Raw genomic sequence first — 22,771 nt, forward strand, 5'->3', positions numbered from 1 at the left:
ACAGAGATTCCAGCTGCTTCTAACTGCCTTTCTGGCTTCTGTGTTACAAGGTCCCCAGGGAGAGTCCAGACCTGGGGCATAGGAGTCCCATAGTCAAGAGCAGAGGGTGGCCCTCAGCCTAGGCAGGTGGCAGGAGTGACAGAAGGGTCTAGCCTCTCTCGGGCATCAGGGTGCCCACACACTGCCAGGCAGACACACAGTCCTGCCAGTCTCATTCCCGTTTCACAGGGGAGACATACGAGAATCAGAACCGAGGTCCCTGTCCTAGCCACACAGCGACCAAGTGCAGAGCCTGCGCTTCCAAAACTGCCCAGCTCCACTGTCCTCCCGGCTCCTAAGTCCGAGGGCTGATTTTCATACACTAAAAAATACAGCAGCAGTGTTTATATAAATCATTTCCTGGGTTATCTGGCACTGACGAAAGGAAGTGAACTTGGTACTTTGTCTGTGTTAGGTTTTGGGGTTAGAGGCATCAGTGCCAAGTTCAGGTGACCTAAAAAACCTTTCTAGGTCAAATCACAATTTCAAAAGATATTTTTTTCTTTTCCTTTCTTTTCTTTTCTTTTTAACCGCCCCACGACTGAACGCTGTCGTTGACATAGTTCCCTTCCAACAATACCAGCCCTTTGTGGCATGATTGAGGGCTTGTTTTGTAGCGCTGGGGAGAAAATATCTTCCAAATCATCTGCTTCTCATTGTCTCAGTCACACTCACTCCCACCCGTCCCCATGCCACAGTCCCCCTCCTCCCCCCGACGTATGCTCATGTGGCTTTTAGTTAATCGTCTTTGGCAAGGATCAGTTTTGGGACTTGTTCCCAACCACTCAGATGATGGATAATTGTCAGGCACAAATACTGGCCGCTCTGGGCAGCCTGAGGCTCTAGACTGCTGACCGCAGCCCAGCCTCTGGGCAGCAGGCTGGAGGCAGGTAGCTCTGTGCCTTTGTGAGTAGCAGCCAAGGCCGTGGAAGTAGCCCAGCCCAGTCGTGAGCACGGGCTCTGGAGGTGGACATTCTGACTTTTGAGTCCTGACTCCCACCGCTTACTAGCCATGTGGCCTTGGGCAAGCTGCTTAACCTCACTTGACCTCAGTTTCCTCATCTGTAAAATGGGAGCCTTAGAAGTGGTAACTCAGTGGGAGGGGGTGGGAGGGAGGTGCAAGAAGGAGGGGGGATATATGTATACAGATAGCTGATTCACTCTGTTGTGCAGCAGAAGCTAACACAACATTGTAAAGCAATTTTACTCCAATTAGCAGCTCACCTTGCAGGGTTGTTGTAAGGATTATATGAGTTAAAAACTCCCAAATAGAATGGCTAACCACTCCAGTGTTCTTGCCTGAAGAATTCCGTGGACAGAGGAGCCCGGTGGGCTACAGTCCACGGGGTCGCAAAGAGTTGGACACGACTGAGCAACTAACACTTTCACTTTCACTGACATATTAAGCAGGCTGTAAATGTCACACAGTTTAGTTACAATGAACAGATGATCATAGATGTAGTGGAAACTGTTGTAAATCACCCAGATCCCTTCCCGACTAAGATGCTTATCCTGCCAGCTGTGAGGAGTGGCGGCTACTGCTACTCACAGTCGAGTCTCTCTCTGGGTATTAATTGCCTTTGGTGGAAGGAGGAGCCTTGTCCAAGTTTATCAAACACCCTTCTCTGCCGCAACCTGGACCCAGTGGCTGGCTCTGCCTCTCATCTTTGCAGAGCCATCCCAGCTCCAGAGTCTCCTTGGGACAGACTGAAGCCTCTGTTTTTGACTGCATCACAGTTCAACTTGCTCTCTGCCCACCAGCTTCCCTTGCTCTTCTATGGTGTTCCCCAGTAAACATCCAGCTGGCAGATTTGACTCTGAGTCTGTTTCCACGGAACTTGCCCTAAAACATCAGTTCATCATCAGTTGTGAATGGAGCTTGATATGCATTTTAAAGCAAGCATTTATTTCCCTTGTTTTTCCAGAAGCTCTTCGAGGCGTGGCCTCAGAGTTCTCCACCACCCCTGGTCCCCATCTCTGGGTGGGCACCCTTTGCCCACTCCATACTTGGCTTGGCAGGCTCCCTCTGCTCCCAGGGTCCTGGCTGAACCTTTGAATGGGGGTCGGTGGCTTCAGGACCACTCTTCAGGTAGGGAAGAGAAAGCTCTTAGCTCCTGGACAAACCATGAAACTTAAAACTGACTGCACTGCAAGGGGCCCAGAGAGCCTCACCCATTCAAACCCTCCATGTCCCAGTGGGGAAACTGAGGCCCAGAGAGAAGAAGGCCTTGTTCAAGGCCGCACAATGAGTAGGTGCCTCTCCTCCCAGCCCTTGGAGCAGAGGGTGCTATGGGGAAATAGTAGGACAGGCTGGTCTTACGAGCCAGACATGTGGCAGTTGGTTACAGCATTGTTGTTTAATCGGTGAATCGTGTCTGACTTTTTGTGACCCCATGGACTGTATCCCGCCAGGCTTCTCTGTCCATGGGGTTTCCCAGGCAAGAGTACTAGAGTGGGTTGCCATTTCCTTCTCCAGAGGATCTTCCCAATGCAGGGATCAAACCCAGGTCTCCCACATTACAGGCAGATTCTTTACCATCTGAGACACCAGGGAAACCCAGTTACAGCATCAGGGTCCAATAAATGCTTCCATAGCTTTCTCCCAGCAGAGGGGCAGCCAGCCTGATCCAGGAATGGGTATCAGCAATGGCTTCCTGGAAGGGACAGTGTGGGAGTGAAAGGGAGCTGCCAACAGGGAACAGATTGAGAGGGGAGATTCAGGTGGAGAGTTCAGAGCCGCAGAGGCCAAGAGGGAGGGAAAGCATGGTCCATGCCGGGAGGTCCACACATCTCCAAAAGAGCAAGGGAAGAATGTGAGAGAGGGATGAGAGGCCAGCCTCAATGGTCAGGCTGGCAGGACTCGGGTGCTTAAGTGCTTTGAATGCCATGGTAAAGCGTTTTGATTTTCCCCCCACCATGGGGAAGATGGACCTTGAAGGAGAGTCACCTGCACAGAACCAGACAGGGTCCTTATCTGTCCTGTCATCAAGGTCATGAGCCAGGTCTGATGGGGTCCTGGCCCTGCTCTTGGACGTCCCCATTGGACCCCACCCTGACCCACTTCTCGGGCCCCAGCTCCCTCTAGCCACAGGCAGCACTGACAGCCCCCTGGGAACCATTCCCCCTCACAGCGGCCAAATGAAAATGTTTGTTGAAAACAACATGTGCATAATTAAAGCTTAATGAGTGCTTGTCTGTTTGGAATGTGCAATTAGATTTATAATCGAGGATGGGAGCGAGCTCCAAATGGCTTTAAATGGAGCTGAGAGAGAGGATAATTTTTGCCATAAATCTGCAGTAACGCAGACAGTGTGTAAGTTACCACCAGGGGTAGAATCACAGGCCTGACAGGCGGCCAGGCTGTGCCCACTGAGCCACTCTGTCCATCAAGTTGTCTTGGCAGCTGCTGGGGGTGCTCAGTAGGGGTCTTTGAGGTGGACCTGCTCTGGGTTGGAGCTGGAGTTTTCTTGTGTCTTCCCATTGCTGAGCTCTGTGGTCTGAGCTGACAATGAGGAACTGAGGGGTTGATGCAAGTCTGGCTACCCTGGCTACCCTAGGGGTCTTGGGCCAGGCAAGGAAACCTGCATCATCGCCTTGTCACCTCTGGTCTGGAGTGTGGGTCCACATTTTGTCCTCTGTTGTATCCCAGAACTCACTGTGGATGGTGACTGCAGCCACGAAATTAAAAGGCAGTTGCTCCTTGGAAGGAAAGCTATGAAAACCTAGAGAGCATGTTAAAAGCAAAGATATTTTGCCGACAAAGGTCCATATAGTCAAAGCTAAGGGTTTTCTAGTAGTCATGTACAGATTGAGAGTTGGACCAAAAAGAAGGCTGAGCACCAAAGAATTGATGCTTTCAAACTATGGTGCTAGAGAAGACTCTTGAGAGTTCCCTGGACAACAAAGAGATCAAACCAGTCAATTCTAAAGGAAATAAACCCTGACAATTCATTCGAGGGACTGAAGCTGAAGCTCCAATACTTTGGCCATCTGATGCAAAGAGCCAACTCATTGGAAAAGACCCTGATGCTGGGAAAGATTGAAGGCAGGAGGAGAAGGGGACGACAGAGGATGAGATGGTTGGATCACCAAGTCAACGAACATGAATATGAACAAACTCTAGGAGTTAGTGGAGGACAGGGGAGCCTGGCATGCTGTGGTCCATGGGGTCAAAAAGAGTTGGACGTGACTTAGCAAGTGAACAACATTTGTTGAGTGAATGAATGCCTCTGTGCCAGCCTCTTGCCTTAAACATCACTCTCCCTCTATGGGTCTCAGTTTCCCCATTTCTGAGTGGAGAAATGGATTCAGCTGTTGCTGTCTCTAAGGTTCTGAGTCTAAAACTGTAGTGGCTGGGACAGCATCTTGACCAGCACTGTCCAATAGAAATATTATGCATACCGCCTATATAACTTCAATTTTTTAGTAGTCATATTTTAAAAAGGAAAAGAAGCAGCTGAAATTAATTTTAATAAAATATTTTAGTTAACCCCACATACCCAAAATGTTATCATTTCAGCATGTAATCTATATAAATATATTGATGAGACATCTTTAATGTCTTTTTTGCTATTGTCTTTGAGACCTGATGTGTGTTTTACACATAAACACCTCTCAGTTTGGACCAATCACATTCCAAGCGCTCATGGACCACTGCACTGTTATAGCCCAGGTCTAGAAAAAGCGAGGTTAGGGCCGGTTAGGAAGGCCCTACTTCCCTGTCTGTAAAATGGGGCAACAACTCTTATCTGCCAGAGGAGCCAAGTGCCTGGTTGCGCACTCTGCCACCAAAGTTGTATTGATCACTGTCTTTTCTCAGTACCTCCTGATAGTTTTTATTGATAAAACAGATGGCACCATCCTACGTGACTCTTTTTAGCCGTGGGGAGGTGGTTCCTGCAGTGACCGCAGCACCAAACTTGCTCTAGAGACTCCCAGCCCCTCAGCAGGCCATATCCAAGGCATAGTCTCTCCTTCCTGGTAGACAAAGTCCCTGGCCCAGGGTCATGAGGTCACCTGCTCTGGTTCACTCAGCTTAGAAACTGTGGGGGTAGGAAGCCAGTGTGGGCTTTGGGGGTTCAGCAGCCTGGAATACAGAAATCAGATTGGGCCCTTGTTGGCTGTGTGGCTTTGGGTAGATCCCCTAACCTCTCTGGGCCTCTGAGCCCTGGATTTCTTGGTGGGCAGAATAAGAATGTACAAAGGACTGATAAGGAGAAAAGCTTTTTTCTTTGGAGAGAAACTGATGTTTGACATTCAGGAACAAAGCAGGAAAGTCATCATCATGGGAAAAACAAACCCCATTAGACAAAGATTCTAGTTTGCAAATTTTATTTCAAATTATATATGACAGGCAGGCACCAAATTACATATGGCAGGCAGGAAAGAATCCCGCTTGAGACCTCACAGGTTCGCATGAAACCCCATTCATTTTCTTCATCTACAGAAGAGAAGCAATTATATTTCCCATCACTTCATGGGAAATAGATGGGGAAACAGTGGAAACAGTGTCAGACTTTATTTTTGGGGGGGGTCCCAAAATCACTGCAGATGGTGATTGCAGCCATGAAATTAAAAGACGCTTACTCCTTGGAAGGAAAGTTATGACTAACCTGCTGCTTCTGCTGTTGCTAAGTCGCTTCAGTCGTGTCCAACTCTGTGCAACCCCATAGACGGCAGCCCACCAGGCTCCCCCATCCCTGGGATTCTCCAGGCAAGAACACTGGAGTGGGTTGCCATTTCCTTCTCCAGTGCATGAAAGTGAAAAGTGAAAGTGAGCATATTAAAAAGCAGAGACATTACTTTGCCAACAAAGGTCCATCTAGTCAAGGCTATGGTTTTTCCAGTGGTCATATATGGATGTGAGAGTTGGACTGTGAAAAAAGCTGAGCACCAAAGAATTGATGCTTTTGAACTGTGGTGTTGGAGAAGACTCTTGAGAGTCCCTTGGACTGCAAGGAGATCCAACCAGTCCATCCTAAAGGAGATCAGGCCTGGGTGTTCACTGGAAGGACTGATGCTAAAGCTGACACTCCAATACTTTGGCCACCTCATGTGAAGAGTTGACTCATTGGAAAAGACCCTGATGCTGGGAGGGCTTGGGGACAGGAGGAGAAGGGGACGACAGAGGATGAGATGGCTGGATGGTATCACTGACTCGATGGACATGAGTTTGGGTAAACTCTGGGAGTTGGTGATGGACAGGGAGGCCTGGTATGCTGTGATTCATGGGTCGAAAAGAGTCGGAAACGACCAAGCGACTGAACTGAACTGAAGGGTTGTTGTAAGAAATAAACAATGTAAGTAATATAATATTACCTTATAAGTTATATATATATATATGTGTGTGTGTGTGTGTGTGTGTGTGTGTAATAGCTAACAATGTTGAGTGCTTTCTCTGTACCAGGCAATGTTCTAAGCACAGAAATTAATTTATTTAATCCAAATGATAGTCATACATGTTTTCTAGATGAGGAAACAGAGACATAATAACTTAGTTTAAAAGTTGCACAGCTTGAAAAGCCAGCAGATTTGGACCCAGGCAGCTTGGCATCCGAGCCCATGTTTGTATCCATGGTGCCATCATCCTTCAATAAGAGATGGTGGGCCTGGACTTGAGCGTATGCGATCTGGTCGGAGTTGAGCCCAAGGCCCTCTCCCTGTCCAGCTGCATCTCTGCAGGGCCTCTCTGCCCCTCCTCCACCACCTCCCTGCTCCGAGGTGTATCTCTCTGTGAGACTTCCACATAAAACCGCACTCTCGGCGGGACCCAGGGTGCAGCTGCCGCATTTGCTGCCTCGCTGCTTTTGAACTGTGTTTTATCTAGGCGGAACAAGTGTTCTCACGGCCTGGTGTGGGGGCAGGCGGGAGCCGTGTAGGCTGCTTTGATTGTTTCCTCTTTAGATCTCCATGAGGCACAGCTCTTGGTGTCTGCAACTGGCCGGGTTGAGGACTGTGCATCTTTGGTCTTTGATGTGTGTCTCTGTGCAGAGGGGAGGGTCAGCAACTTGTACACAACAACTGTTGCTTTGGTACCTAGAATCGAGGGTAGATTCGGAACTGATTGGAGAGCTATGCGCAAGCTACCAACCAGTTTGAGCATTGCCTTGCTCACCTCTACAGTGGGGCTGGTCATGCAGCCTTGGGAATTCTAGGCTTTCCAATGAGATGACCAGGCATGGCTCTGGGAGGAGGTCTGGAATAGAGTAGGTACCCACTGCCCTGTGCTCCCAGCAGCCTCTGATGTCATGTTCCCTGCTCTTTGCCTGGCCAACTCCTGTGTGTTCTCCATCATGGGGCTTCCAGGCTACCCTTTGCAGAAGATTTCTCTTGAAAGACCCTTCTCTCGTCTTCCATTCTTCTATGATAACTTTATCCTACCATGTCACATTTGTCAAGGATGAGGCTGCCATTCAATATCAGAAACAAGATGCTGAATTCATTGCTGTACCTTGCAAAGTTAGTCTGTCCAAATCAAGCAAGAGCTGAGTTTTGTAGGGTTTGAGGAAGCATGGAGTCCTGGGATAGGGGACTTTCTTGAGATAGGCTGACCCCTACCTGTGGACGTGTAGCTATGGTAGTGAGACTGTTAATTGATCTCTTGACTTTCAGAGGATGGGTGGGTGCAAAACTGTCACCGACCAATTAGGACAAGCTTTCAGACAAAGTTTTTATTTGCTCCTGTCATGAGACAGTGGCCAAAGAATGGCCTGTGTTCATTTCTCAGGTTTGGGGAATAGGAACATGTTATTCGCCCAAGCTTCTCCAAAGGACTGGGGACTCCTTAGGGGCTGTGTCATTACTGTTATAGTAAGCCTGGTATCTGTGCAATGCCAGGCACATAACAGACAATCACTAGATACTATCAATGAACAATGACTGTTGCCCCTTCTGTGACCTCAGAATTCCTTTGCTGTTACCTCTTTTCAGGGCCCCATGACAAGCTTTGTTTATCATAAACCCTTGATGTTGGGAGACGTGTTACTCAGTACATTGTAGGTGCTTGGTACCTGATATAAGGGCATTGACTGATTTCATTTTGCCTCAGCACATGTAAATTAGGTCTTAGACCTAAGACCATGAGTGGGAGTCAATGAGAGGAAGACATGAGGGGGATAAGGTCAAAGTGCAGGCGCTCACCTTGAACAGAAGGGAGACACTTCACCTATTTAGACTAAAGGAAAGGATGTCAGGAGGGATGTGATGTTAATAAAGTAGGGGAGGGGAGAGAGTTGAGGGGACATCTGATGGCCTCTGTGGCACAGGAGACATGGTTCTCTGTGAGACTGAGGGCTGTTGGGGCTGATGCAGGAATAATAATCTAGCACATAATAATAAAAGATAACATTTGTTAAACACTTGTCAGAAGTTATCACCATTATGAAGTATTATGTTACAGAGTATTCATCAGTTCTGTTCAGTTCAATTCAGTCGCTCAGTCGTGTCTGACTCTTTGTGACCCCATGAATCGCAGCACGCCAGGCCTCCCTGTCCATCACCAACTCCCAGAGTTTACCCAAACTCATGTCCATCAAGTCGGTAATGCCATCCAGCCATCTCATCCTCTGTCGTCCCCTTCTCCTCCTGACCCCAATCCCTCCCAGCGTCAGGGTCTTTTCCAATGAGTCAACTCTTCACATGAGGTGGCCAAAGTATTGGAGTTTCAGCTTTAGCATCAGTCCTTCCAATGAACACCCAGGACTGATCTCCTTTAGGATGGACTGGTTGGATCTCCTTGCAGTCCAAGGGACTCTCAAGAGTCTTCTCCAACACCACAGTTCAAAAGCATCAATTCTTCAGTGCTCAGCTTTCTTCACAGTCCAACTCTCACATCCATACATGACCATAGCTCGTACCTAATATATGATAACACATATAAAAAACTTTTTAAGGCAGTAATAATTAACTGCCATCATTACCATTTTACAGGTGATGAAACTGAGGCAAGGAGAAGTTAAATCCAAGGTTACACACAGCTGGAAAGTGTTGGAACCAATACTTCTATTCAAGAATCAATGCTGTTGACCAGGATGTCACACCATACAGGGAATATGAATTAAGTCCAAAGCTGACTTGAGATGGGGACTTTAAAATTGGGCCCAAGAATATGGGTTGATAGAAGCAAGCCGCACTGGTTAAGGTTGGAGTGTGTAGCCAGAAAAAAAAAACCAACAACACCTAGAAAGAGTTGGATTTCAGTGGGTAGAGAAAGGGAGGAGGAGGTTGCTCCAGGCTGACGATGGGGAAACATATGCAAGCTTCAAGGTTCTGGGGGTTTCTGCAGCCTTAATGGAAGCCGAGGCTAAGGGCTGGTTATCATGGAGGGTCCCGTATGCCAGAGCTAGTGATGTGGGGTCACTGCAAGGTTTTGATCTGAGCAGTGAAATGATTACCACAAGATTGCTAGTGATAGCCAGGGTGGAAGGAAGATGGATTGGGTGGGAGGAAGCTGAGCAGAAGACTTCTGCTGGAGATTGGATCAGGAGGATGTAGGATGGAAGGGGTCCAGAGTCACCCCAGGGGAACTCTGTAGAAGGTGACATCTTTCATGATGGCCAACCGCCAGAGAAAGCGCAGGCTCATCCATGTGTCATGTGTTCAGTGTTGGGTGGGTTGAATTTGAGGTGTGCGTGAACTGAATGGGGAAACATTCAGGGGTAAACTGTGCATTGGAATCTGGAGACAGCTTGGCTGAAGATGAGTGTCTGAGAGTCGGTGACACGTGGCCACCCTAAGAAGCCATCAGCTGAGTTCAGTTCACTTACTCAATCGGGTCTGAGTCTTTGTGACCCCGTGGACTGCAGCATGTCAGGCTTCCCTGTCCATCACCAACTCCTGGAGCTTGCTCAAGCTCATTGTCCAAAGCAAGTGTGAATAGAGGAGGAAATACCAGACTTATCTATCCCACCCACCTGTTCAACCCAGTCCGTCAACCCAGGCATCTCACTCACCCATGCCAATCATCTCCTTGTTTATATCACTCACCATCCCAAGCATCTTCCCATTACCTGTCTCTTCATACTCACTCACCCATCCCAGTTCATTCATCTGTCTCTCATCCCTCTCATCTCAGTCACTCATCTGCCCATCCATCCATTCATCCCACCTTCTAATTCCATCTATCTGACCCTTGAGTCATCTCTTTGTCCACCTGCTGGCCCATCTGTTCCATTCATTCCCTAAACCACTCATCTCCCCTGACCATCCATCCATTCATTCATCCCACCCATATACCTCCCCACCATCCATCCACTCACCTTACCCATCCCAACTATTTACGTCTCTATTTACCACCAGCCACTGGTGACTTTTGAGCACACAGAATGTGGCTAAGTCTAAACTGAGCCATAGTGGAAGGTAAAATACACACTGGATTTCAAAGACAGTACCAAAAAAATAGATGGTAAGCCATCTTATTTACAAATTTTTTGTATTGGTCATAATGTGAATATATTGGGTTAAATAAAATGTCTTTAAAATTAATTCCACCTGTTTATACTTGCTTTTTAAACTGTGGCTACTAGAAAATTTTATATTACACTTGTGGCTTACTTTACATTGCTGTGGAACTGTGCTGACTTGTACCATCCATCATCCACTTATCCATCCATTTATCCATCCATCATCCCATCCTTCAGTCCCTCCCTCCCTTCCATCCATCCATCTACGCAGTTATCACATTTGTCCATTCCACAGATATTTAATTTACACCTACTATGAATCAGTGGCTCTGTGGGTCTTAAGAATAAGGAAACTGAGGCTTCAGGCAGTTGCAGAGCTTGCCCGAGTTTTCACAGATGGAGCTGGCATCATCTGACTTGCAAAAATCAGAGCGTCTTGCCTTTCACCTTGCCTACCTATTTGCTAAGTTTGCTTAAAGATAGAAAAGGGATGTATCCTTTTCTTGGAGTGTGTGGGGAGTGGCTGTTGGATTTGAGGGCCGGCTACCCCTCTGACCAAGGGGACCACACGTTTTGAGGAGAGACAGACCCTTCAGAAGCCTCTTCTTGGTGGCCGTCATGAAAGGGTTATCCTGACACATTCGCTGTTTGCAAAAATGTGGATTCTTTCAGATTCCCAAACTCATTTCCATGACAAAACTCTTGGGAAGAGAAGATGAAGGGCTGGCTTTTGCAGAACAATCTTCCAGCTGTAATGACGACTGAAGATGGCGGTGGGAAAAGGAATTATAATTAGAATATGAAATGGGGAAAATTAATCTATTCCAGTCAGTGGTAAGAGATGTTCTCCTGGCGTTTCATGGAAATTCTTAGGCCCTTGTCCCCCACCCTCCCATACACACACATTTTTTTTCTCATGTTTTAAAGTGTGCAGAAGGTTGTGTGATGTGAAAAAAGATTTTTGACTGAAGGATCGAGAAGCTGAAATGTGCACAGAATTTAATTCTTGGGTGTCTGTGTGTGTGTCTACACGCTCATGTCATCTGTTTGTGTGCACATTTCTGTGAGTTATACACGGATTCAGTCGCAGATGGGTGGTGTATTTATTCACGCCTGGGCATCCCCTCCCTCCCCTGTGAGCAGACTCCAGGTGTTGTGTACCAGTCACGTGAAGGGTCTGTGCCGTGTGCACGCGTGCTTGTGCCCTGGACACCTTTGTCTGTGACGGTTGGTGTTGCCCATGCTTGGGGTGCATGTGTAACTGAGTGCTGTCTTGAACACTCTGTTGTGTGAGGTGGGCCCCTGCCAGTTTGTGTTGCACGTGTGGTCGCCATGCTTGGGTACAGTGCATGCGTCACTTACCTGTGTGTCCATGAACTCACGCAGCATCACTGCTGTACGCTGGGCATCCATGCGGGTGCTTTGGAGCTTTTCTGTGCACGTGGAGGAGGTGGCTCTGCTGTGTCCAGGCTCTGTGACTTCTCCCCTTTGCCCTAGGGGCCAAGCCAGGGAAACCGGGGAGGTTTCAGAGGCCCCTCCCCTCCTTCCTTTCCCCTACAAGGGCTCAGAGGTGGTGGAACACTGGACAGAGGCGGGCAAAGAACAGAGCCCCCAAACCACCAACTTGGGGCCCTCTCTTCACAGCTGCTCAGTAGCCAGTCCTGAATCCTGTGCTCCAGGGCACCGTGCAAAGCACCCAGTGGGGAACCCAGCAGAGGCTGACCCAGCCCTGCCAAATTCTCAGATTTTCCTTGAAGCAGGAAGCAAGCTTTACTCTGCCACGTGGCTGCTCTTTCTTGTTTGAATAAAGGACAAGTGAATAAGCCCACTTGAGGGGACTCTGATGACCTCATGGGAATCCCCTGCCCAACCCTTGGCACACACACCTCAACATCCAGGATCCCTGCTGCTCTTCCCAGCAGTGTCGTTCCCCACTGCTCACTGCAGGTAGGTCCTCCCTGCATGAACCACAAACACATACTCATCAGATCCCTATTATGTGCCAGGCCCTGAAGAATGATTGGTTATGTCTGGGGAGGGGGGCTGCAGCCAGGCCGTGATTCCTGCTGCCAAGGAGCTTATATGCTCGTGGGAGAGACCAAGCCCAAGAAGCAGACAGACCACTGCTGTGCAGCACCTCCCGAACTGTGTGATCTTGGACAACTGTTTATCTTCTCAGCTTATTTCCACGGTTTGACACATTGGTTGCTGTTGTTGTTTTAGTTGCTCAGTTGTGTCTGACTCTTTGCAACTCCATGGACTGTAGCCCACTAGGCTCCTCTGTCCATGGGATTCTCCAGGCAAGAATGCTGGAGTGGGTTGCCATTTCCTTCTCCAGGGGATCTTCCCCACCCAGAGATCGAACCGGAGTCTCCTGCATTGGGCAGGGAAGCCCAAAATGTTGGTTGTTGAAAAAGCTAAATGAGTTCTTTTATGGAAAGCATTTTGCTCGGTGCCAAGTATATTCATTCATTCACCCAGTGAACAAACACTCACCAAGTATTTGTTCATCGCCTGCTGTGCATGTTGGGGAGCAGGGTTGGGGTGGGGAGAGAGAGCAGACCAGGGTGGCTCTGTTCTAGCCAGGAGTTAATAAATTGGATATTACACAGAGTTTGGGGGCATATCTTTTAACATACATTAAAAGATATCTCCTGTATCTTTAACATACACCATACTATTTGATGACTTTTGCTTTATAGAATGTTTCAAATACCTTGTTAAATTTAGTCCCCTCAGACTTCCCTAGTGGCTTAGTGTACACTTGCCAATACGGGGAACAAGGACTTCCCTGGTGGCTCAGACAGTAAAGCGTCTGTCTACAATGTGAGAGACCTGGGTTCGATCCCTGGGTTGGGAAGATACCCTGGAGAAGGAAATGGCAACCCACTCCAGTACTCTTGCCTTGAAAATCCCATGGATGGAGGAGCTCGGTGCAGGCTACTACCCATGAGGTCGCAAAGGGTCGGGCACAACTGAGTGACTTCACTTTCACTTTCACTTTCTGGGAAGATTCCACAGGCCGTGGGTTGACTAAGCCCGTGCACTGCATTCTGGGGCCTATGTGCCACAAATACTGAAACCCGCTTGCCTGAGGCCATGCTCTGCGACAAGAGAAACCACTGCAATGAGAAGCCTGTGCACTGCACCTAGAGAGTAGCCCCTGCATGCTGCAACTAGAGAAAGCCCAGCAACAAAGACCCACCCAACCAAAACTATCCCAAAGAAAGGCAGTGCCAAAGAATGCTCAAACTACTGCACAACTGCACTCATCTCACACGCTAGCAAATTCTCCAAGCCAGGCTTCAACAATATGTGAACTGTGAACTTCCAGATGTTCAAGCCAGTTTTAGAAAAGGCAGAGGAACCAGAGATCAAATTGCCAACATCCGCTGGATCATCGAAAAAGCAAGAGAGTTCCAGAAAAAACATCTATTTCTGCTTTATTGACTATGCTAAAGCCCTTAACTGTGTGGATCACCACAAACTGTGGAAAATTCTGAAAGAGCTGGGAATACCAGACCACCTGACCTGCCTCCTGAGAAATCTGTATACAGATCAGGAAGTAACAGTTAGAACCGGACATGGAACAACAGGCTGCTTCCAAATAGGGAATGGAGTACGTCAAGGCTGTATATTGCCACCCTGCTTATTTAACTTATATGTAGAATACATCATGAGAAACACTGGGCTGGATGAAGCACAAGCTGGAATCAAAATTGCCGGGAGAAATATCAATAACCTCAGATATGCAGATGACACCACCCTTATGGCAGAAAGTGAAGAAGAACTAAAGAGCCTCTTGATGAAAGTGAGAGAGGAGAGTGAAAAAGTTGGCTTAAAGCTCAACATTCAGAAAATGAAGATCATGGCATCCGGTCCCATCACTTCATGGCAAATAGATTGGGAAACAGTGGAAACAGTGGCTGACTATTTTTCTGGGCTCCAAAATCACTGTAGATGGTGATTGCAGCCATGAAATTAAAAGACGCTTACTCCTTGGAAGGAAAGTTATGACCAACCTAGATAGCATATTAAAAACCAGAGACATTGCCAACTAAGGTCTGTCTAGTCAAGGATGTGGTTTTTCCAGTGGTCATGAATGGATGTGAGTGTTGGACTATAAAGAAAGCTGAGTGCCGAAGAACTGATGGTTTTGAACTGTGGTGCTGGAGAAAACTCTTGAGGGTCCCTTGGACTGCAAGGAGATCCAACCAGTCCATCCTGAAGGAAAGCAGTCCTGAATATTCATTGGAAGGACTAATGTAGCTGAAACTCCAGTACTTTGGCCACCTGATGCGAAGAACTAACTCATTTGAAAAGACCCTGATGCTGGGAAAGATTGAAGGCGGGAGGAGAAGGGGACGACAGAGAATGAAGTGGTTGGATGGCATCACTGACGCAATGGACATGAGTTTGCATAAACTTTGGGAGTTGGTGATGGACAGGGAGTCCTGGTGTGCTGCAGTCCATGAGGTCACAAAGAGTTAGACACACCCGAGCAACTAAACTGAACTGAACCAAAAATAAATAAATTTTTAAAAAGATATTTAATTATTATTTAATTATTTAAAAAATTTAGTCCCCCACCATTTCCCTGACCCCATGGACTATGCTAAGTCCATGGAATTCTCTAGGCCAGAATACTGGAGTGTGTAGCCTTTCCCTTCTCCAAGGGATTTTCCCAACGCAGGGATCAAATCCAGGTCTCCGGCATTGCAAGCAAGCAGATTCTTTACCAGCTGAGTCACAAAGGAAGCCCTCCTTCTTTTACAACTTATCAATTATGTGTGATTTTTAGAAAGATCTAATTTTTATCAAAGAGTAAATATAGGGCCATGGTGACCTATCAGATAGAACCTAGGAGCTTTCGTTGAGAACGTCGCTATGCTGCCCAAGTCATAGTCCTATCCTCGATACCAGTCTTGTCGGGCGTTGGGGGCTTGGGAAACCATCAGGACACAGTTCCAGCCTTCACGCTGCTCCACGCTGGGCAGAGGACAGATGTAGAGACAATCAAGGTTGTTAGAGGGACAGCCGAAGGAAATGAAAGCAATGATGTGCAGCCTCTTGCAGGAGGTGGTTTCTGAGCAGAGACTTGAAGCCTGAACTCCGTATGATGGAAGAAGCCCTGCATTTGGGGTCATGCGCAGACTCTAGGCATGGCACAGCCTTTTCTTTTGTGAATCCAGCAGTCACTGAAGGACTGTCCATCCCTGTGTTGGGAAGGCACTTGGGTATAAATCCTAATGCCACTGCCCTGATGAAAAGGTTGGCCTGGTAAAAGACAACGCAAGTGATGTTGTGGTTGCTTCATTCATTCATTCAACAAGCATTTATTGAGTATCTATTCCATGTCAGGTGCTAGTCTAGATATTTGGGAGGCATCATCAGTGTACAGAAAGACTAAGACCCCTTGGCCTCAAAGGCCCTTCATTTTCATAGGGGAAAGCCAACTGTGAGCAATGAAAGTGGTAAATAAGTAAATTACATAGAAAGCTAGAAGGTGAAGGGGTGATGGAACAATGAACAAGGGTGAGCAGGGCAAGGGGAGTCAGGCATGCTGGGCTTCGGAGCCCACCGAGATCGGAGGCTGGTGTCTGAGCCAGTTTGTTGTGAAAACCTCTCCGAGCAAAGAGGGTCTGGATGAACTGATGATTGCGGGAATGTGGGCTTTTCCAGCCTCCATATGGACCGCTTGGTGATGTCCATCCAAATTACAGATGCACCCACAGTTGGATGCAGCAATTATTCGGACTAATCCTACAGATAGACTCACACCCGTGCAAAATGACAGATATACAAAAATATTCACCAGAGCAGTGTGAGAATCACACAAACCTGGAAGCCACTCAATTGCCCGTGTGCTCAAGTAGTTCAATATATAAGTTACAGCCATGCTGGGGCATACCAGAAGACAAAATTATGATCTGATATAAAACACTCTCCAGGATGTGTTGCTAGGAGAAATATAAGGTGAGAAATGGTGTGTATAGAGCATTGTCATTTATAGAAAAGAAGTGACTCTAATGTATATACAGGGACTCTCTCTGAAAGGATGTATGGAAAGCTGGTGGAGGCAGTGATTGTGTCTGGAGAGGGGCAGTGGATGCCTGGGAGGTGGGGGCAGGCGACTTTCCATTCTGTTGCTCTTTGTGTACTTTGGGAATTTTAAATCATGTGAATATAACCTAATACAAAATTCTTTTCAATTACAATAAAATGGACAGCTGCTGTTGGTACCGCACCCAGATCTCTTTATTGTCCAGCACGGCTGGACAATATTGTCCCCCATCTGCTGTGAAAGTATTAGTTGCTCAGTTGTGTCCGACTCTTTGTGACCCCATGGACTGTAGCCCACCAGGCTCCTCTGCCCATGGAATTCTCCAGACAAGAATACTGGAGTGGGTTGCCTTTCCCTTCTCCAAGGGATCTTCCCGACCCAGGGTTTGAACCCCGGTCTCCTGCATTGCAGACAGATTCTTTACCGTCTGAGCCACCAGGGATGAGCACAGGCTGAAAATGGCTCACAGCTGGCACAGTTCTCTGGAAAAATGTCCTTGGCCAAATGGGGGCCACCCTTCTCAGGTTATGACTCCCTTTGGCCCCTTAAGCCACCACCAATGACTGACGTATGTGGGTTACAGAAGCCCCGCCCCTGGCTTCAGGCAGGAACAACTCTGCTGTACCATCCATGCCCCGAGCAAGCTTGTGGTGGGATCAGCCTACAGCAAGCTTCCCACTGGGGCTCCCTCCTTGCTTAGCTCCTTCCCGTACTCTATCCTGATCCCTCCCTCCCTTACAGGTTATTCCTAAAGTGCCCTTCTCAAAGATCACATACCTTTGAATCCTGGTCTCAGGCTCTGCTTCTAGAGAACCTGATTGCTTGTCTCCAGTGAAGGAGCTGGAATGGAGCCAAGTGCTTTGCACTTTCCGGTGCAGCGTCGCCTGGAGAGAGGTTTACTCTTGTCACCCCCTTTAGATAGATGAGGCACTGCACCTCTGGAGTGTAGTCTCCAGTGCAAGATCACACATCTTGAGAAAGGGGAGCCAGCGACTCCAGAGCCCCCGCTTCTCCAGCTACGCCTGCTCCCTCTTGCAGACGGATTTTCCAAAATCCAGCCTTGGCAGCTTCTCAAAACACAGGGTTGTAGTTCCTGTACCTGGTTTCTGTCACAGTCCTCAGTGCCTGTGGTCAGGGTCGGCCTGGGGGGCAAGGGTACCTGGAGGATGGGTCGGGGGCAGGCTGTCCTGATCCCAGGGCTCTGGAGATCTTGGCCTCCCTCCAGCATGTGGGATTCCAGCTCTAGCTGAGAGCCTGATGTCATTTTGGCCAGGAGAAATATTTGCATACTTCCCGAGATGGGGAGCTCAGTACCTGACAAAGCCATCTGTCACATCTATGGACAAGGTGTAAAGGGCAGAAAGGTATTCCTCTCTGTATCCTGAGTGTGATGAACCCAAGCTATGGAGGTCATGCAATAAGGACACCTCCTTCTACCCTAGAGGGAGCTCTGCTGAAATGGAGACTGGGCATCTTGGGTTCAATCTTTGCTTCTCTGGGCTCCAGTCTTTTCCCCTCAGTACTATAGTCCCCTGACCTCCTCAGGCTTCTGGGCCCTTCCGGAGAACATTTTCATCAGAGCTGCCTCTCTGTTTCTCTATTCCAGTTTGATGGTGAGAGTGCCTACGTGGGGATGAGTGACGGAAACCCAGAGCTCCTATCAACCAGCCAGGTGGGTGCCCAGCCTCCCTTGGGCTGCTGGAGCTGAGCTGCTCCCAGGGTGGGGTGGCAGGGGTGCAGAGCTGGAGGCATAGCCCACTACTGTCCTCTCTCAGAATGATCAAGAATATCAATTGATTGTTAATATCGAATTGTTATAGATGTTATATAACATCTAATTGTTAGGGACTTCCCTGGTGATCCAGTGGTTAAGACTCTGTACTTCCGATGCAGGGGGCATGGGTTCAGTTCCCAGTTGAAGAGCTAAGATCCCAGATGCCTTGCATGCAGCAAAAAATTTAAAAAACAAAAAACATGTAATTGTTAAGAGGCCTGTCTAAATCATAGATGTCATTGTTCTTGTACTGGTGACTTTCCAAATTAGACTATAATTGTTTAACAGGAAAAAAACAAGCCTTTATAAGCTTTTTTGAACCAAGTCTATAAACTGATTTTTTTTAGAAAGCAATGTCGATTGAGTTTTCCTTCTAATGGACAAACTGGGACTATAGTGTTTCCTGTAAATCAACTACCTGGCTACTCTTGGCATCACTGAAAACTTGATGAAACTCAAAACATGTTGTCTGCACTCTCCACGCACAGAGGGGAGATTTTCAGCAGCAACGAATACACCTGTCACATGTCCCTGGTGGCCCTGCCTCTCACTCCCACACGGCAGCCGTGGGGACAGACGGTGGTGTGGAGGTGCTCACACCCATGCATCAGCGTTCAGGGCTCTTCTGCCCACCTGGAGTTGTCTCATGCTCTGGGGAGGGTTGTGGATGTGGAGGAAAGGGAAGAGAGTGGAGGCTTCCTGGGCAGCTTTTCTTGGTGGGGACAGGAGCTGAGTCATCCCAGGGAAGACCAGCCCTAGCCCCAGTCCAGCCCCCTGTGAGTCCCAGACACCAGTTGGACAGATTTTCCACTGTCAGCCTGGCCTCTGGAAATTAAGGTCTGTCTCAGCCAGGAGCATCCTCAGTCTAGACTCAGATGCCACAGAGGGTCCTCAGTGCAGTCTGGGACCCCAAGGAGGGTCCTGCAGAGATCGTGGAAGATGCTTCCCAGTGGGGCCTCCTGGGTGGCAGCAGCTCAGGGTGCTGGATGGAGGGCGAAGGGGTTTCGTAGCCATTGACAAGCATGAGGGATCTGGGAGACAGGCCTGTCCCTGGAGCTGCTGTGCCCTCCTGGCTGTGTAATCATAGCAGTTATGGCAGTTGGGTGGCTGGGATCACGTTTTCCAGCTGGAGAAACAGAAGTCTGTATATTCACAAATATGTATGTGCCCTGCTGCGTGAGAGGTCCTACTGGGGACACAGATGAGAAAGACATGGGCTTGTAGCTCTTGGGGAACGCTACTGACAAGGAAAGAGACAGTGTCTCAGTGTGGCGTGGAAACGCTGTTACAGGACTCTGGAGCCCACACCCACCCCGACCCCCACCCCACCCCACCCCCGCCACTGCAGCAGGGCGCTGGTGGGCCCACATGCCATCCCCTTCTCTGGTCTGTGACCATGTGAGCACCAGAGACGCTGCTGAAAAGCTGCCTTTATATTGCACTGACAAGCTGCAAGAACTGGTGGGTAAGACTCCAGTCCTGGAAATGCCCATTTTGGAAGAAATCACAGAAGTCATTTAACTGTCCATAAGCCACTTGGACATGTGATTAGTTCAAAAGCCAGAGCTTACTCCTGAACCTCTTATCTGAGTCCTTTCACAGTGTTTCGATTTCTTGTTGCTCAGTCGTGTCCGACTCTTTGCGACCCCATGGACTGCAGCACATCAGGCTTCCCTGTCCTTCACCATCTCTTGGAGCTTACTCAAACTCCCGTCCGTTGAGTTTGTGATGCCATCCAACCATCTCATCCTCTGTCGTCCCCTTCTCCTGCCTTCAATCTTTCCTAGCATCAGGGTCTTTTCCAATGAGTCAGTTCTTCACACCAGGTGGCCAAAGTATTGGAGCTTCAGCTTTGGATTGCGTTTTGTTAACATCCTGACTCAGAACTGTGCTTTGCTGGAGTCTGCTCTGGCTCCGTCCCTAATGGAGAGGGTTGGTACTGCACTTCCACCGAGAAGGGCAAGTGAGACTCAGGAGCTCTGTGTCTGCTCTAGACTTGGGCAGAGGGGCATAGTCCCTCAAAGGGGAACTACAGGACAGATAAACGTGGTTATTTCAACTGGCTTTCACGACAGCTTTGAGAAGTGTCATGAAAAAGTAAGACGTTACCATTAACCCCATTTCATAGATCAGGCAACTGAGGCTCTAGGATGTTGATTGACTCAGCCAGGGAACGGTAGAGATGGAATTTGAATCTGCACGGCTGGGACTCAAAGCTCCGAGTTACCTTACTGTGTTTGTGGAGAGCTCCGTACCCACCTCAAGGCTATTGTCAACTTGCTTCGGCCTAAATGTCACTTCCTTACAGAGCTCTTTGTGAGCTCCGAATCCAAGTAGGTCCCTTCTCCATAATTCTCTCTCGAGGTACCACGTCCTTTTAGTTCACAGCGTTTGTCACTGTGGTTTTTGCTTATTTGAGTAATGACTTAGCTAACATCTGATTTCCACCCTGGACTGTGACCTCCCTGAAGGAAGGATCTGGTCTCTCTTTTTCTTTGTTGTGCCTTCCTATTGGGCCATACTGCCTGGCACAAAGGAGGCATTCAGGAAACATTTATGTAATGAGTGCATTCCTCAACAATGGAACAATGTGTCTGGACTCCCTAAGGGTCCTTCCTGGTCTCCGGCACTGTTGCTCAGAGAGTCTCCCTAACTTAGAACTTTATAAAAGAGATATCAGGATTCCCAGAGCCCATATGGTGGCATGAGCCAACCTTGACGTGAGCAGACTTAGCAGTTACAGTCTAGACTTCTTAAAGCGTATCAGTTAGCTTTTGCTACATAACTTGCACACCCCACCCCCCAAATTTAGTGGCTTAGAACAACACATATTCATCTAATTCATGCTTCCATGGCTTGGAAGTTTGGTTGAGTTCAGCTGGGTGGCTCTTCTGGACATGGCTAGGATCATTTAAATGCAATAGTCAGCAGCCAGGTAGGCTGTTGGCTAATTGTTATGGAGGACTCCCTTCTACTTCAGATGGTCTCTCCTGCTCCAGCAGGCTAGACCGAATTTGTCTACATGGTGGAGAAGGGTTCCCAGAGCAGCAAGAGCCATAGCTGCATGACCTCTTGAGGTCTGGCATATGACTGCTTCTAGCACATGCTGTTGATCAAAGCAAGTCACAGGGTCAGTCTAGAGTCAAGGAATGAGGAAACAGACTCTGTTGATGGGAAAGCAATATGGGCTTTTAACAAACTATCACATGTGGGAAACATGTGGGATGTAGTACATGCCAATTTTACTGAAAAATAAAAATAAGACCTGCAGCTCCAGTGGTTTGGTAGGGTTCCACTGACCTCTAGTTCTTTTTGTTTGTTGAAGTATAGTTTATTTACATTGTTGTGTTAGTTTCAGGTATATAGAAAAGTGATTTGGTTATTTGATACATACATATATATGTATATATATTCTTTTTCAAATTCTTTTCCATGATAAGTTATTACTAGCTATTGAATATAGTTCCCTGTATTATACAGTAGGTCCTTGTTGTTTATCTATTTTATATATAGTAGTGTGTATCTGCTGATCCCAAACTCCTAATTTATCCCTCATTCCCTTTTCCCCTTTGGTAACCTTAAATGTGTTTTCTATGACTGTGAGTCTATTTCTTTTTTATAAATAAGCTCATTTGTGTCATTTTTGTAGATTCCCCATATAAGTGATATCATAAGATATTTGTTTTTGTCTGGCTTACTTCACTATAGAATGATATTCTCTAGGTCCATCCATGACATTGCAAGTGGCAACATGTCATTCTTTTTTATCGCTGCATAGTATTCGTTATGTATATATATATTCATTATATATAGAGAGACACATATATATACACACCACATCTTTTTCTGTTCATCTGTTGAATAGATGAAGACCATCTGTTGAATAGGACAAGGCCTCTAGTTCTTCGTGGCAAAAGTTCTGTGTCTTTCCTTCCAGTCTTTTCCCTAGAATGCTTGCTTGAACCCACACATGCACATTTGTATGTGAGAACCAGTCATGGTGTGTGGTCTTATCAACTGTAGGAATTGTATTGTCCCGGTTATCAAGGGATAGACATAAACATGTGGGCAAACAAAGGCCTCATAGCTCGCAGAGGATTCAGAGGATAAACACTCGAAATGGCATGAAATGCATTTATAAATATGTTATAATAATTGTATTTATATGTATAAAATAAATTGTATTTACATTGTATTATTATAAATACAACTGTATTTTAAAAATACAGTTAAATACAAGCATCATCTATTTACCAAATGTTTATTGGGCACTTATTATGTGCAAAAGCTCTAGGTATAAGCAGGAAGCCATTTCTAGAAGACGTTTCCTTCCAGAAAGTCCAATTTCATCATGTTAAAAACCTTGCTCTTTAAGGTAGCCTTCTGCTGAAACATGGTTTTCCTTATCTCTGTAGCTGAGACAGAGGTTCCTACAGGATGTATATTAGCCAACTGTGTCCCCTCGTAAAACCTTTCAAACTGGTTCTCATAGGC

General features: G+C 47.4%; 1 protein-coding gene across 1 annotated transcript in view; it reads left to right on the plus strand.

The window, feature by feature from the left end:
• Nucleotides 1-22,771, plus strand: part of TOX2 (TOX high mobility group box family member 2) — a 153,815-nt gene that overhangs the window by 43,099 nt on the left and 87,945 nt on the right. Inside the window, exon 2 of the mRNA XM_052651226.1 lies at nt 18,110-18,175. Within this exon, the coding sequence (XP_052507186.1) occupies nt 18,110-18,175 (66 nt within the window). The remainder of the gene's footprint in view (nt 1-18,109; nt 18,176-22,771) is intronic.

This window comes from Budorcas taxicolor, chromosome 13 (genome assembly GCF_023091745.1).
Source record: "Budorcas taxicolor isolate Tak-1 chromosome 13, Takin1.1, whole genome shotgun sequence".
NCBI lineage: Eukaryota > Metazoa > Chordata > Mammalia > Artiodactyla > Bovidae > Budorcas > Budorcas taxicolor.